This window comes from Guillardia theta (assembly GCF_000315625.1).
Source record: "Guillardia theta CCMP2712 unplaced genomic scaffold GUITHscaffold_30, whole genome shotgun sequence".
Classification (NCBI taxonomy): Eukaryota; class Cryptophyceae; order Pyrenomonadales; family Geminigeraceae; genus Guillardia; species Guillardia theta.
The window spans coordinates 229,260-243,991 of NW_005434644.1; the positions used below are offsets into that span (position 1 = coordinate 229,260).

Consider the following 14,732-nt stretch of genomic DNA (forward strand, 5'->3'; position numbering starts at 1 on the left):
CTTTTCAAAACTCTCCTCGGCCTTCTCGCCAGGCTCCGCCACTCCTCCTTTCCTCTGCTCCTCCGCCCCGTCCTCCCCCTCCTTCCTCCTCTCTCCCCCTTCCTCCCCAAACTTGAAGGGAGATCGTTTCACGTTCGATTGAAACTTGACCGTTATCCCAAAGCGTTCCTGCAAGAACTCGAAGAAAAGTTTCTTTCGTTTCCTCAACAGCTCGAACTTATCCATACGAGACCGTGGCATGCTCCGACGTCGAATCTTGGCAACACTCAGCGCCTCCTCGAGGTGCCTGCTCAACTTGACAAGAGACACTTTGAGAAAGTTGTCGCTCGTCATCTCATCAGTGAAGAAATCTTTCGGAGCATGGCTGAGCTGGATGCGCAAGGAGGTCAGGAAGTTGTGAAAGAGCCCCGGCCGTCGCAGGATGAGGTCTTGGGAGGACGAGAAGTGGAAGACCATTTCTTTCCAGAACTCGAAGGCCGACAGCGAGTTCAGCAGGAGGAAGGTGATGTAGGACAGTTGAAACTCTCCGAGGAGGCGGGATTGATTCCCCGAGTGTGACTGCAAGAGGATTTCCTCTATCACAAGGGTTGCCCAATCCACATTCAGCAGCCTCGTCTTCGATTGTCCCAGACTTAATTGCACCCGATCAAGTTGGGTGAAGAGAACGGTCCTGGCTGGCCCTGGGAAATGCGCAACTAGCTCTCTGGACCTGCAGGATGTCTATGTCAAGGAAATGTGATTCTCAGGTTCTTTCAAGTTGTTGATGTGGATGTTTTCATTATTGACTCAGCCAGCAACCAGCAGACCCATCAGACAACATGACGCTCAAAGGCTCAGTCGGCAAAACAGCTCAATGTATCACCATATCATCATAACACAACACCTCCCATCCCTCCCATCCTCTTGTCTTTGACTTCCTCCAGCTGAGCTCACCTATCGTCTCGCTTGCTCTCCTCGTCCGGATCCCCGGGAATGAGATGTTCCGTCATCCCATGACGGTCAAAAGACAATCCTGCTGAAACAAGCACATGCTCGTCAACGAAGGCCGTCATATCCCGCCATCCGTCGTCATCCGACGACGGCGCGAGCCCCCTGTCAAAGTCGAATTTCCGCACTCCTTCTTCGAATCTCAGTCTGCTCTCCTCGTCCATGCCGCAGCCAGGAGCGAAGTCTACATACAGATCCCAAGTCATTCCTCCTTATGCGGCTGCCTGCCAGCCCCTCTCACCTTCCAGCTCCTTGTCCCACTGCCGGACAAGCACGCGGCCTTTAACAGCCTTGTACCAGATGCCTTCCATCATGCCATGCCCCCCATCCCAGTAGAGGAAGTGCAACCCCGGGGGGATCATCTTGAATCCCTTGAAGATAGGGCCCGCCACCCACGCCATCATGTCGAAGCCAACCTCTCGCTCGTTGGGAAAGTTGAGGAGCAGAATCGACGCTCCTTCCCTGATCCTCACGAGCGCCTGGTCGTTGCTCATGTTGATGTTGTTCTGCAGCTTGCCCCATGGAATTCGACACTGCTCAAACATGCGGGCGCGGAAATCGCTCGCGTTCAGTCCTACATCCGTGCTGTTGAAGTCGTCGTGGTACGATGATCGCTCGTCCATCGACATGCTCATTCTTGCGACTGCACATCAGCTACACGAACATATTCAGGTTGTTCCACTTACTCCTTCGACGGTGTCGACGACTCGCTTCCTCCCCGAAGCTCTAGCGCGCCCGTTGGTCGACGGAGCAGGCAACGGTGGCTGAGAATGTTGTGAAGACGTTGTCGAGCTACTGGAAGGCAGCAGGAGGAGTGGCAATTGCCTTGGGAGTGGAATGCTGCTGATAGTAGGCCCGTTTCTTGGATAGGGCTCTGCTCACAAACCATGACGAATTCTGTGATTATCAACAAGAGAAACACAACTTTACATCTGGACCTCAACATCGGGACTGGTGCTCGGTTCAATCAGGACCGATCGAGTCCTTGACGTGACATGAAAACATCAAACGTTTCATCACATTGGACGCGCTGTAAGGGAAACACAGCTCTTATCTTGCTTTCATGCATGTCACCTTCGTCTCTTGTCTCCTGTGCTCCCCTCTGTCTCCACCTCCTCGCTCCTCACCTCCCACACCTCCATTCTCGACCAGCCGCAACCTCCCCGACTTTGTACCACCCTCGACCCCCCAGCCAACATACCACCCACCCATATTTACCCTAGCGTTTACGAGAGAAGGACCCATGGTGGTTGTACCCACCCACCCACCCACCCACCCACACTCAATCATTCCAGCACCTCACTGGTGTAACGTCTTGTAACGATTGCTCCTACGGTTATCAATCTTTTGTTTTAACGGCAATGAAACGTTTCTGTAACGTGACACGAAACGGAATAACGTTTTTTTTTAGGGCGGAAAGCCTCGTGCACGGGAAAAGGAGGAAATGGCGAGGACGGAGAGTCAGTAGGAGCGTGCAGGGACGGGGAGAAGACGAGATGAGAACATGGATGGTGGAAGATGCTGTGGTGAAGATGACGATAGAGTCAACCAGCCAACTGAAGGAGGAACGAGGAGTGCATAAGAGGATGCTGTGATGAGCATGGAGAGAAGCGGCGCGTTGTTTCGACCAACATCTGATCTGACTTCGACATTTTGAACTGTTTATGTCCAATGTTGGTGTATCCTTCTATCTTTGATCCAGTTATTTGCGTTTCTGTGTTGAGCTTCGTGAGTTTATCTTGCTTAATGGCATATTGTCCGTGTATTTCTCGTTTCACAATATCAAGCGCATTTTTTTATGTCTTCTTTCGTGTTGTCTGGAGGTGGGAGGGCACAGCAATGCCTGCAATTGCTCACTTATTCCCATTCATGTATCTTCGCAGATTGTTGCAATACTGGAAATGTTTGAGAGCAGGATGTAGAATCAGCTGTGAGGGTTCGAGGGCAGGACAAAACGCATTTTGGCCTGTATTTATTGTAGTCTCCCCTCTGCTTGGATGTTTTCACGAGAAACATGGTGTATTGTGTGCTCTAGATCAGTCAAGGTGTGCATTGTGGAATGCTTTGGATGTTTTCCCGCTCCCTCCTGCCCTTCGCTCGTTTCTTTCTTCTATTGTCAGTGCTCACTAAGGCAGCAGCCCGTGGCAGAACCGAGAAAGTCCAAAGACTGACGGCTTATTCTTGGCAGAGATGGTGAACTTTCCGAAGGAATTGAAGTCTTATTGTAAGCACAAGGACTGCAAGAACCATCAGAAGTGGAAGGTTACCCAGTACAAGAAGGGCAAGGACTCTCTCTATGCCCAGGGAAAGCGTCGTTACGATCGCAAGCAGTCAGGTTTCGGTGGTCAGACTAAGCCCGTGTTCCACAAGAAAGCCAAGGTTACCAAGAAGATCACTCTCAAGATGAAGTGCGAGAAGTGCTCCATGCTCAAGATGAAGAACATCGGCCGCTGCAAGCACTTCGAGCTCGGAGCTGAGAAGAAGAAGAAGGGTCCCACCATCCACGGAAGATAGATGTCTTTTTTGTTCGTTCGTAAGACCTTTGCCAAAAACGACTCGACGCGCGTGCTGCCTCTGCTGATAGTTCATTCCATGTGCTCCCTCGAGCCTCGTCCTTGGGTCTTGATGGATCCCGCCTTCTGAAGCTCCTCTCTTGTTCTTCTTCCTCTTCCTTCTCGCTCGACGAGCTTCCCAGTCTCTTTCCTCCACAGCCTCCTTGCACGATCCGTTCACTCCTAGTCTTCAATCTCTTCCCCGCTCAAATACGTACACCCCCCTCCCCCCCTCATAAAAACCTCCCCGCCCCGAACTCCTTCTCCAGCTCCCCCTCACCTCTGGTCACTGACCACTGCTGCAGCCATTCTCCCTGCTCCTCCAAAGCTCCTGCTTTCTTGACTAGAGTATCATACCATGGTCAAGCCCTGATCCCTCTCCCTGCTCCCTGCTCCCTCCCTCTATCGATTATCCCATTCCTTGTGCTCTCCTCCCTCCTCCCTGTCTCGTCTCCCACGCGCCTCTCTCATGCAGCCCTCCCCCTTGCATTCATCCGTCTCTGCTGTCAGCCATGGGTGCCAAGAGCTCGCCCTGGCAGGGGCAGAGCGCAGGATGCTCAACATACTGTGCCTGCATGGCTACCGGCAGACGCGCAAGGGATTCTACGGCAGAACATCAGCTTTCAGGAAGAGTCTCAAGAAGGTGAGGAGGCCAGACCTCTCATCGTGATGATTGGTATCGCTTCCTGACCTTCGTCCTCCTCCTCGTCCTCCTCCTCCTCTCGTACATGCTCAGATCGCCAACTTTCACTACCTGGAGGCTCCATTTCTAGTTAGCCAGGATGGAGATACGGCACAACCTGTGCCAAGAACCCAGGGAGATGAAGAGCAAGGAGACCCAGGAGGAGATCGCGACGAGGTCCGCTGCATTTTGCTTCCACTTCCACTTCTTCTTCCTCTTCCTCTACCTTGTGCTCGTAGCCTGACTCTGCTCTTCCTCGAACCTGGAAGGTGGTATCTAGAAGGAGATGTTGGTGGAAGGAGTGGATCCAGGACGGCATACTCGTCCTCGATGGTTGTCAACAGCATGCGATCGCTCCGTGTGACTCGAGGACGTCAGGGCTAGAGACTTCGCTCGAGCTTGTCTTGCAAGCCATCCAGACGGATGGACCTTTCGATGGCATCTGCGGGTTCTCGCAGGGAGCGGCACTAGCAGCAGCTGTGTGCAGGTTGACAGCGTGGGGGGAGTGGGGGCGGGGAGGGAAGAGGAAGCAACAGCATGCATGTGATCATTGGCATGTGGCAGGAGGCTAGAAGGCACATCCTTCAGCCATGGCATTCGCTTCCTCCTCCTCTTCAGCGGCTACTCCATCGCCTCCCAGCCGACGGCAGGGCTAACGCTCCTCCGCACACCTTCGCTGCATGTTTGGGGGCTCCAGGACGCACAGGTCGACCCCATCTCTTCCCAGCTCCTCTGCTCACGTTGAGCAGGTCCCGAGCATGAGCAGCGAGCGATTGTCCAAGGATTTTGCAGAGCCTCAGGTGTGGAGTTCGCTGCTAGCGCTCTTGTGTGTGAACACAACTCAACAGGTTCACGTCCATGACGGCGGCCACTACATTCCCACCAACCCAGAGGCAAGGAGGCTCTACAACGACTTCATGCTGCCATTCACAGCTTCCGACTCTGCAGCAAATGCTTTAATAAACTAATGAATCGAGTATACAAACGCTAATGTACAGCTTCACTCGCGCAAGCCCAGGCAACCAACAATAGCACAGTACTGTTGCTTGCCTGCACTTACAGCCATCCATCCGAATTGGGGACGCGCAAAGTTGCTAGTAAACAGAGAATCCACGAGGAGACGCTTCGTTTTCGATCTGAAAAAACGGCATGTTCACATTGAAGCATCTCCACAGGTTTCTGCGCGGACCTGGAAAACGTTTTCATCACGCGTAATCACCATTGCCCTTCTCCCTGAGCTGTTCAATACAAAAATCGTCGTCATACTTTTTCAGAATCGCATCATTCGGCAAAGTCGACGAAGGAACGAAAACGCTCACCAAGGTTTCAAGTGTAGCCGATCCTTTCTCGTTCAGACCAGCCTCAATCGTGCCTTCAGACGCGTTGCTCGAGATTTTCCCCACGCTGTACAGGATAGCGCCGAATCCAACCACACAAGCTGCTATAGACTTATTGGTGGTCAGGCACTGTGCTGGATTGTGTTCGCAAAACCATACACCAGACACGATGAAAACCCCGATTGCTCGCAGCGCAGTCAATATCCCAGTTGAAACGGCGCCCGTATGGCAGATAAGATGGAAGAAAGACATGTTGTGAAGAAACGCGCTGAAAACTAATAGAAAATACAAGAACAATACACTCTCCATGTGGCCGCCCTTCTCCCTGACTTTGTGGACCACCAGCATGTCCCAATGAGGGATGGTATAGCAACCGAAGTACAATAAATGTGCCAAGCAACCATAGGTCCCCACCATCAAGCAGAGCTGCTGGGGGACAATGGAGGCAGATCCTTTTGATAGAATAAACTCATTGATCACGTATGAGCCAGCATACCCCACACAACCAATCAGTGTAATTGTGATTCCAAGAATGAATCGCTCCGCTGCCTCATCAAAATGCAGCTGTGAAAATATATCAGGAACCGATGTGGTAGTGTATACACGCACCATCATAGAATCTTGTGAAGTCACAGCCAAACCACAGGCAATACTGAACAGGCCGAGCCATTGGATCCACCCTTGTCGCTTGCCGAGGAAAAAGCGAGAGAGAATGGCGTTGAAGCAGACAACCGAGGCATATAGCACCTAGCAAAAGGAGCTTGAGGATGTTTCCTTCATAAATACGCTGTCTTACCTGAAACACCCCGCTTCCTACTATCTGAAGCCCAAGCATGCACAAAACATTGCTTCCAACATCAAAGACCGCAGAAAAGAAAACTCTTCTTTGACTGATATAGGCTGGTTTGCGGCTGATGGGTAAGAGTACAACCAGAAACATCCCTGCATACGTTGGAAAGGACAGGAGCATTGTTGAGGGTTCTGCACCACCTTGGTAGAAGATGTGTTGGTTGCATATGGTTGTGAAAATTCCAGTTGCCAAGAAGATGATTTGATGGCATACTGTTAAAAGATAATCCGAACTGAACGAGCCCAGTACAGCTTTCGGCCTCGAAGACACGCTTACACCCAGCGACATGCCAGCGTTAGTCTGATAATCAAGTCGCTCGCATCAATTCGTTTTGAGCCTATCTTTGACTCTGAAGCAAACAGTCGCCAACAACTTTGCAAGAAATCGTCAGCCTGTAACCTGACAAATCGATGAGTCGGAACAAACCAAGAAAGGAGATGAGGTCTCTTGGAGTGAGATGGATGGAGAATCAACACAACATCATCGCAAGTTGGTATGTTCACAATCTAGATGGCGCAGCGATCGAGAGGAAGTTCGCCATTCATGTCCGGACTCAGACAACATGGCGAGCGAAAGCAGGGGCCAAGAGGGTTGAGGACAGGGGCGAGCGGGAATTGTAGACGCATTCAGGCATGAAGGGATCAAACAAACGAAAGCAATCGCAAAAAGCGGCGAGATATCAACGAGATGAAGAGGCAGGAGGAGGGAAGTCAGATATGCATTGAGGCGCCGAAGTCGCGCTAGTGCCTTCCCCACCTGCTGCCATGGAACGGCGACAACGGCGGGGGGAAAGATCACGGGACACGTGGGAGGGTAGTCTTTGGGGGTAGGGGGGTAGTAAGACCCTCGAAAGTACCCACCAATTTAACTTCAAATACGGGTGCATTTACAGGGTGGGTACTTTGTGACCCCGATGGGAAACACCTGCTGGCCTGGTATGGAGGACAAGGGGCAGTGGTGGGGTTAGGGGATAATTTTGGGGGTGGAAACCCTTCGTACAGAAATCTGTATACTAAAATTTAGACAATATTTTATTTGTATTGAAAAAGTAAAATATTTGGTACTGAGTCGAGGGGTTTGCGGAACTCGTTGGGTCGAACGCTCCACGAAGGTGTAGGCGAGGGCGGTACCACGCACCTGCAGGGTGGGGTACTCCAGGGTCAGCTATATGGTAGGGGTGGTGAAGGCGGAATAATTGGATGAGTGGCTGCAGGGGGTATGGTCGAAAGGTAGGGTACTGATGGGTCAAATAGGGGGTCTGTAGTTACAAGGGTGGGTAGTCAGTTGTTGCAATGGAAATCTTACGGATGGATCTTTGCGCGAATACTGTTCACGGATATCCTTGCGGATACTTTTCGAGAATTCTTTCCTGGGGTATCCTTCGGGATACTTTTACTGGGACGCCACATCTGGTTTCGTCCAGCATGGAGGAACTGCGCTTGACGATGCGCGACGAGCGACGGATGGCGGACCGATGCGAGCCCCTCGAGGAGGAAGGAGGATGACGAGAATGAGCGCAGAGCGGAAGAGGCAGAGGAAGAAGGTGAGGGAGCGGAAGAGAAGCTGAAGGAGCAAGGAAAGGGGAGCAGGTTTTCTGGTCGGTTACCAACAGGCAGCACGGGCTGCCTTGATGAATCAGCGGATACGTTTGTTGAGGTTGGTGGGAGTAGCTCCTCCTACCTCCTGCCCTTCGCGCGGAGGAGATGAAGAAAAGAAGGAAGGGGACAGGAGCCTCGACGTGCTGCTTTCGCAGGAGGTTGTGGACCTCGGTGCGCTGCGGAGTGCTGTGGGAGAAGGGAAATGTTGCCCGAGCAATCGCCTTGTTTGCTGGAGGCTCGTCATGGGGATTCTCCCTCCCGAGAGCGACAGATGGTGCATGGTTGCCAGGGAGCTCAGCGACTGGTACGAAGAGATATCCAAGGCGGCTCCCTTGTTGTGCAAAGGGTCGTTGCAGAGCTCGTCGTTGAAGTACATGCTGCACGATACGGGGAAAGAGAACACTACAGCCTTGATCTCAGCAGAGAAGTTGTACAGAGAGTACCTGATGAAGCTGCTGATCGAAGGAAGACGGCCACAGAGCATCATGCCTTGGTTGAGATGCGACACCTTGGACAAGGTCAATCATTCCATGACAGAATCGAAGGCTTCCCAGATGTACAACGCTGATGACATCAACGCACCATGCATCGCTTACGTCTTTAGTGCGTCTTTCTCTCATTCCGACTCAGATCGACATGCGATTTTCTGGTGTTACTTCCATTTCATGGAGCTTTTTTCGAATCCTGGATGCAGTTACAAGAGGCTGCACACGGTAACCTCCATGGTACGGGAATCTGATCCAGACATGGTGAAGCATGTCCAATCAACAGGCCTTGATCTCAAAGACCTCCTGCAGAGTTGGTTTCGAACCTGCTTCACTGTATGTCTTTCAATCGACTCCCTTGTTTTGCTCTGGGACAGGCTTCTGGCTTACGGAGTAGATTTCTCAGTCTTCTTTGCGATTGCGCTTCTCAACTACATAAGACCAGTCTTACTCAGGAGCGAAGACAAGCAATCGATGCTGCAGATATTCCTCAGTGTGCATGAGCTCGTGCCCTCAGTACAAGACATCATAGCCAGTGCCATCACTATGCTCAACAGCAAAACGCACCTCACACAAAAGCTCTGGCGGCCCAAGCTGAATGATTACTGCATGCAGGTCAAGCTTATGGTACCATCAGCATTGAAGCTTCTGGCTGGACCAGGGGACTGCGTCTATCATAGTTCCGCGTACGACTACACGACCTCAGATTTCTGTTTGTACAAAGGGGAAATGACGTATGGAGGGGCTTCTATCTCGGTGGTAAGAGTGGAAAACAGCTTCGAGGGTATTGGCCCTGAAACCTTCTTCAGCAACGTTGCCCTCGAAAACAAGATCGCCACAGAAAAAGTCAGTGACAGCTATCCTGTTGCAGTTCAATGTAATGTGGTTCATCGGCTAGGGAGAATGGTGTATCTGGTGCGCGAGACATGGCAGACGGCCAGCGGGGCAAAACGAGACCTCCTCATGCTCACTGCACATGTGAAGCTGCCGGATGAAGGTTGGCTGGTCGTTTCACAGAGCATCGATGTCAGAGAAGATCCAAGTTTCCATGACTTGGATGCCTCTCTCAGCAAGTTCTCATCCATCTCTCGAGCCTGGTTGATCTCCCCCCTGTATCTTCCGACCAATTGTCCGTGCAGCAGCTGCTCGGCAACAAGCCAGGCTCATGCGTATGAGGACACGGGGAGCTCGTTCTCTCGCACCTTCTCCGACATGCAGGTCGACATGCTGGTCGCTGGGGCTTCAGGAGGTGTGTTGCCAAGCACTCAGGGGTTAACCTACCTGCCCGTGCCTAGCAAGGACATGAAACACAGTTGCAACACTCATAACAAGCTGTGGCGAACGTACGACAAGTTTGCCTCAAAGTTTGATGCGAATGAGCTGCGCCATCCTGTTGCTGGACGGCTCTGTGGAGTCTGCGTGCGTGGAATGATGGCGATGGACAGTCAGGTAGGGAAGTTGAAGGAGGAACATGTTGTCATACTTGTCTCACTGAGACTCTTCTCAGGCGTCACGAGCAGATCAGCGATTGGGCGTGGAATATCTCACAGATGTCATGAAGCATTGGAGCCTCAGCCTGGCCCAACGAAGAAACTGTACATAAATCGGAGTGTTAGAGACGACTCGTGAGGCGCGTGGTGTTGGGAACGCTGCGAGTACAATAAGCACGGAAGAGTCCTTCTTTGACGAATCACATTGCATTTTTATGCAACATGCGTGCTTCACAAGCAACACAGAACGACCATCCTACTGCACGGAAGAGTCCTTCTTTGACGAATCTTTTTCCTCAGCTTGCTGAGCAGAGGGCTGGGCCACCTTTGAGGTGCTCGAGTCGTTCGAGACTGCCGGAGCTGCGTTGTCGCCTCCTGGGCTAGCACAGGTACACGAAGACGCTAGCCACCCACAAGCCCTGCATGAAGGAGCGAGAAACTCATCCATGTTGAAGCCAGCATCCTTCTTAGATGGATCAGCCTTCGGGGTGTCACATTCGGTGGTGGAGACAGGAGCTGACTCGACTGCGTGGGAGCTGGATACCACCTCGGTCGCGTCTTCCTCCTCAGTCCTCGCCCTCTTGGACTCCCGGTGCTCTGAAGCAATGTCCAGAATCGAGCGAATCTCACTCTGCACCGCATCTCGCGCCATCCCCCGCAGCATTTGCGCCTGGCATATCATGGCCTTGATTGCCTGCGGAAGAGAACAACATCAAACCCCTAGAACATCGCAAAGAAACACGAGAGTGACATTGAGCAAGTGGGGCACGAGCAGCACGGCGAGAGAAGAAGGTCTTGATGCGATGAGAGAAGATGAGAGAGCAACGAGAGGATCGGCTAGTACAGTTCGGTCTTCACCTTCTGAAAGACTCCCGGAGGAAGGAGTTTGGACGAGGCCGAGCACACCTCCTTCACTTCGTCCTTGCTCAGATAACGCTTGTTTCCAACAGCGTTGGACTCCTCGTATCCTTCTTGAAACAGATGAGAAACCATTCTAGAGAAGGTGAGCTCGTCGCTGATCCAGTTTTCTCTTCCTGGTCTCTTGGATAAACAATGAGGGGCCCTAGGAACCTTGTGTCAGATCTCACAAAGGCTGACAGATTTGCACCCGCAAGGAGCACATGGAACAACAAGGATATTCCTCAGAACAATAAGTTGCATTCACGGCTCTGATAACGTCTGGTGAAACCACTGACTAAACTGATGCACCCACAACGCAAAGTACGTGAGATATGTTCATCCATCGTAATGTTCTTCCCCGATAACTTTCAGAAAGCACTCCATAGCTTTTCTTTTACAACATCAATCAAAAATTTCAAGACTCGTCTTCTCTTTGAGCCCTTCAACTGAACTTTCACCACATTTGTCTTCTAGTTTCCTATTTCAATGTCCTTCTTTCAGAGCCAACTGAACAGCATTGTGGGGCAGAACTGTTGAAAGTGTATGCAGCTCTCCTACATCAAAGATGACATCATCTACCTACTCTCCATCTTCTTCCTCCGGCATTCCATCCAATGCCTCTACTCCCCTTCCGTGCGGCTCCTGATGTTTCTAAAACCATAGCTTCGCCTCTTCGGGCTCAAAATATTTTCAAAACAAATAAGTTCCTCCGCGTCTTGGACCCCAGGATGAAGTTTTTCAGAGGGGGTTCCTATTTGACCAAATTTGAAATTATCGGTGTTTGAAGCATTTTATAGGTTTAAGAAATCGATACTTCAAAAGAAATTTGACACAGAGGACCAAAGAATGACAAAAGATGTATTGGACATTGGTTCCTTTCGTTCCCATCATAGGCTCCCTAAGACTCGATACATAGCACCAGGTCATAGATGAGAGTACCCCACCCCTCCGAAATACCTGGAAGATGCCCCTCCCTTGCTCCTACGACTGGAGAAGCTGGTGAGGATAATAAGGGACCCTACCCAAAAGTAGACACAAAAAGTACCCTTAGTACCCCAACAAATAAACATCAGAGTACCGGTACAAGACCCCACCGTGGAGGACCCACCTCGGGCAGGTTCTCTCAATACATTTTACATGGATTATTAATCGGTATGAGCCACCAAATATGGACACAATTTACAGGTACTAAATATGATACATAGATGTAAAGTTGTAAAATTCGTACCAAAATTAAAAATACAGGAATCTTTACAATGAATCTTCCGGGGCGGACTCGATGGGAATAACCCACCCCATCCGGGCCCCCCTCATCAACGAACAAGAATATCTGAGGGGAGCCCGGGGATCCTGAGGGCAGCAGGAGGGCAGGTCGGAATGGGGCAATGGTGCCGCTGGTTCCTAGTCGCCGCCATGGCATGCGACTTGTCCTCCTCCTCCTCCTCCTCCTCCTCCTCCTCCTCCTCCTCCTCCTCCTCCTCCTCCTCCTCCTCTTCGAGGTTCCAGGATACAGAGGTAAGCTATGACGTGCTGTGTGAGAGCGCGTACAGGAGGTGTATGGCAGCTGCCTGCTCCTCGTCGATCCTCCTAGTCTGTTGTGTATGGAAAGTACCGAAGGGATGGCGTGTTGCTTCGACATGAATGCTTTTTCAGAAATCCTTTGAGCATCTGACTTGTTAATCTTGTTCTCAGGTGAAGTTTGACCACCCTTCAGAGGGATTCGTCTTCAGAGATCCTGCAAACATTATGCTTGCGATTAAGGTCGCCCATTGCTACTCCGTGGAATGCGGGAACATCGTAATCTATCTCAATCACAAAGAGATCGGGAAGTTTCGGATGTACGCCAACGAGTTTGGAGAGATACGAACGCATCTCAACATCCCCTCGCTCTGCGATGGGGAGCACTTGGCGGCAGTGAAGATCGTGGACGAGCGAGGGAACGACCTCGAACCTCACCTCTACCATGACGTCGGGTTTGTGGTTGACACAGCACCGAAGGAGGAGGAGGAGGGGCATCAAGATTTATCGTTGATAGATCGCGAGATCAACAACTGCCCGCAGTCGTTCTCCTGCAGCAGCGGGAGTTCAGAGGACGACGTTATCTGCAGCGGGCACGGTGCTTGCATGAAGGGAGCGTGCGTGTGCTTTGCCAATTGGGCAGGGGAGGAATGTCAGCACCCGCTCTTTGAGAACAACACGTACATCCCTGACAGAGACCCTTCTTCTCTGCCATCAGCATGCATCAAGAGCGTGGTGTGGGAGAACAGGACCTCCGAGCTCCGGTCTATCCTGCTCGATATCTCTGAACGACTCTCTTGCTCGCCGCAGGACGTCCTTCTGTTCGAGGTAGATCATATCTGGATGCCTTGAACTTCCCTTCCATGCACTCTTGTCCTACCCGCCTCCTCTCTCCTCCCCTACCCGCCTCGCCTCGCTCAGTTGCTATCTTCCTCCTGACTCCAACCCCATCTGTCGCACATACCTTCTCCTTCCTGCCCAACTCTCATCCGTTTCTCAGGCTCCTCCCCATGGGTTCGGCACAAACATCCACTACCTGACCGTCCTCCTGAGCAAAAGCCTGCAGGAACTAGAGGGTGCTGGCCCCTTTCGATGCGAGAGTGACGTTGGAGCAGGAGGGAAGGGCGATGGTGATGGACGGGGTGTGGAACTACGATGCTTGTGACGGCCTTGGCTTCGCCTGTCACTTTCTCCCTCTCTCCCGCTGCTCGTCCTCCGACGCCAAGGCGGAGGGAGCAAAGCTGCACAAGAGGATGGATAATATCCACTACGACAACCCGCAGGCATATGACAGTCACTTCATCCCTCCTGAGTTCGCCTCCTCCTTCCATGGCGTCCTCTGGTGGCGCTCCCAGGTGAGTCAGCACACAGCGGAGCGGGAAGCAGTGGAAGTGGAGGTGGAGGTGGAAGAACGTGAAAGGAGGAGAGGAGGATCAGAGAAGGGAGGAAGGGCTGTTGGTGAAGAGGAGGGGAGGAGGAAGACGAGGAAGAGTCGAGAAGGACAGCGAGGGCTAACGGCCTGCACAGCTGACTGGATTCCTGCTGAGACGGAACGAGAGGATGGAGCTGATTCTGAGGAGGATAAAAAACCAGATCGGGTACCGACATCCCGTCGTTGGAGTGCAGGTGCTGTTGCGATCACAGCAGCTCACCCAGCTGAAGGAGGGAGCAGGTGAGGAGGGGTGACTCTTGCTCCCACGCATCCTCCTCGACCATCCGCCCAGGATGCCAGCCCGTGTCGGCGTTCCTGAAGCACGTGGAGGCGATGCACGAGCGCTATGGTGGGGGAGGCGAGCTGACGAGGCCCGTGCGGTGACGTCGCTGCTGCAGGGGTGAGCAGAGTCTTCCTGGCCACTGACGACATAGAGACTGTGAATGACTTCAAGAGGAGAGGAGAGGAGAAGCAATGGCAGGCAACCCCTGTCTCATGTCCCCATCACTTCCACTCCATCCCCTCCTCTCCCTCAAAATCTCTCCTTTCATCCTCTTCCTTCTCCTCGCCCTCCTTTGATCCTTTCCTTCCCCTTCCTCCTCCCCTCCCGCCTCTCCTCGCTCATCATCCCCCTCTCCTATCATCCTCTCCTCCCTTGCCATGCTCATGGCGCCTGACTCGTTTCACTTCCGCTCACTCTGAACTTCCCGCAGATCGTCCACCTTCCTCTTGACCGCACCATGTTCGACTCTTCTCTGTTCATTGAGTATCCTCTGGTTACGCATCCTTTACCTCCTGACGAGCATGTCAAGGTATCGCCTCATGCTCGGGTACGTCGACTCCAAGGCTGTCTCCGACAGCACCGTGACTGATCTCCTCCTGCTGGCGGAAGCAGGTCGAA

The 14,732-nt window shown here is 52.2% G+C and overlaps 7 protein-coding genes across 7 annotated transcripts in view; 4 read left to right on the forward strand and 3 right to left on the reverse strand.

Moving 5' to 3' along the window:
• Positions 1 to 217: 217 nt before the first annotated feature.
• Positions 218 to 1,622, reverse strand: GUITHDRAFT_138184 (hypothetical protein; the record flags this gene model as incomplete). Its single annotated transcript, XM_005833356.1, has 4 exons — positions 218 to 286; positions 310 to 709; positions 934 to 1,171; positions 1,229 to 1,622. The coding sequence occupies 4 exons, from the start codon at positions 1,620 to 1,622 to the stop codon at positions 218 to 220; spliced, it is 1,101 nt and encodes a 366-aa protein (XP_005833413.1).
• Positions 1,623 to 2,493: 871 nt separating this feature from the next.
• RPL36Ae_1 (large subunit ribosomal protein L36e_1, cytoplasmic) lies at positions 2,494 to 3,542 on the forward strand. Its single transcript, XM_005833357.1, has 2 exons — positions 2,494 to 3,145; positions 3,178 to 3,542. The coding sequence occupies exons 1-2, from the start codon at positions 3,047 to 3,049 to the stop codon at positions 3,499 to 3,501; spliced, it is 423 nt and encodes a 140-aa protein (XP_005833414.1). The 5' UTR covers positions 2,494 to 3,046; the 3' UTR covers positions 3,502 to 3,542.
• Positions 3,543 to 4,092: 550 nt separating this feature from the next.
• On the forward strand, positions 4,093 to 5,189 carry GUITHDRAFT_70571 (hypothetical protein; the record flags this gene model as incomplete). The annotated part of the gene is made up of 6 exons (XM_005833358.1): positions 4,093 to 4,182; positions 4,276 to 4,341; positions 4,566 to 4,708; positions 4,786 to 4,927; positions 4,971 to 5,021; positions 5,070 to 5,189. The coding sequence occupies 6 exons, from the start codon at positions 4,093 to 4,095 to the stop codon at positions 5,187 to 5,189; spliced, it is 612 nt and encodes a 203-aa protein (XP_005833415.1).
• A 237-nt stretch (positions 5,190 to 5,426) lies between these two features.
• Positions 5,427 to 6,696, reverse strand: GUITHDRAFT_70466 (hypothetical protein; the record flags this gene model as incomplete). Its single annotated transcript, XM_005833359.1, has 3 exons — positions 5,427 to 6,098; positions 6,168 to 6,305; positions 6,355 to 6,696. The coding sequence occupies 3 exons, from the start codon at positions 6,694 to 6,696 to the stop codon at positions 5,427 to 5,429; spliced, it is 1,152 nt and encodes a 383-aa protein (XP_005833416.1).
• A 1,342-nt stretch (positions 6,697 to 8,038) lies between these two features.
• On the forward strand, positions 8,039 to 10,094 carry GUITHDRAFT_107641 (hypothetical protein; the record flags this gene model as incomplete). Its single annotated transcript, XM_005833360.1, has 2 exons — positions 8,039 to 9,940; positions 9,999 to 10,094. The coding sequence occupies 2 exons, from the start codon at positions 8,039 to 8,041 to the stop codon at positions 10,092 to 10,094; spliced, it is 1,998 nt and encodes a 665-aa protein (XP_005833417.1).
• An 81-nt stretch (positions 10,095 to 10,175) lies between these two features.
• On the reverse strand, positions 10,176 to 11,018 carry GUITHDRAFT_152356 (hypothetical protein). Its single transcript, XM_005833361.1, has 2 exons — positions 10,840 to 11,018; positions 10,176 to 10,675 (listed from the first exon to the last, which is right to left on the reverse strand). The coding sequence occupies exons 1-2, from the start codon at positions 10,972 to 10,974 to the stop codon at positions 10,238 to 10,240; spliced, it is 573 nt and encodes a 190-aa protein (XP_005833418.1). The 5' UTR covers positions 10,975 to 11,018; the 3' UTR covers positions 10,176 to 10,237.
• Positions 11,019 to 12,627: 1,609 nt separating this feature from the next.
• GUITHDRAFT_107643 (hypothetical protein) overlaps positions 12,628 to 14,732 on the forward strand; it is a gene marked incomplete at both ends in the record, with an annotated part of 3,780 nt that continues 1,675 nt past the window's right edge. Inside the window, 7 exons of the mRNA XM_005833362.1 lie at positions 12,628 to 13,227; positions 13,515 to 13,754; positions 13,927 to 14,071; positions 14,124 to 14,180; positions 14,230 to 14,270; positions 14,545 to 14,597; positions 14,644 to 14,726. Coding sequence (XP_005833419.1) covers positions 12,628 to 13,227; positions 13,515 to 13,754; positions 13,927 to 14,071; positions 14,124 to 14,180; positions 14,230 to 14,270; positions 14,545 to 14,597; positions 14,644 to 14,726 — 1,219 coding nt within the window. The remainder of the gene's footprint in view (positions 13,228 to 13,514; positions 13,755 to 13,926; positions 14,072 to 14,123; positions 14,181 to 14,229; positions 14,271 to 14,544; positions 14,598 to 14,643; positions 14,727 to 14,732) is intronic.

What these genes read in the sequence shown, in the direction of transcription:
- GUITHDRAFT_152356 (XM_005833361.1), bottom strand. Translation starts at nt 10,974, where the DNA reads ATGGTTTCTCATCTGTTTCAAGAAGGATACGAGGAGTCCAACGCTGTT. An exon ending in CTCCGGGAGTCTTTCAGAAG is followed by an intron (nt 10,676 to 10,839) that starts GTGAAGACCGAA and finishes TCTCTTCCGCAG; the next exon opens with GCAATCAAGGCCATGATATG.
- RPL36Ae_1 (XM_005833357.1), top strand. Translation starts at nt 3,047, where the DNA reads ATGCTTTGGATGTTTTCCCGCTCCCTCCTGCCCTTCGCTCGTTTCTTT. An exon ending in CCCGTGGCAGAACCGAGAAA is followed by an intron (nt 3,146 to 3,177) that starts GTCCAAAGACTG and finishes TTCTTGGCAGAG; the next exon opens with ATGGTGAACTTTCCGAAGGA.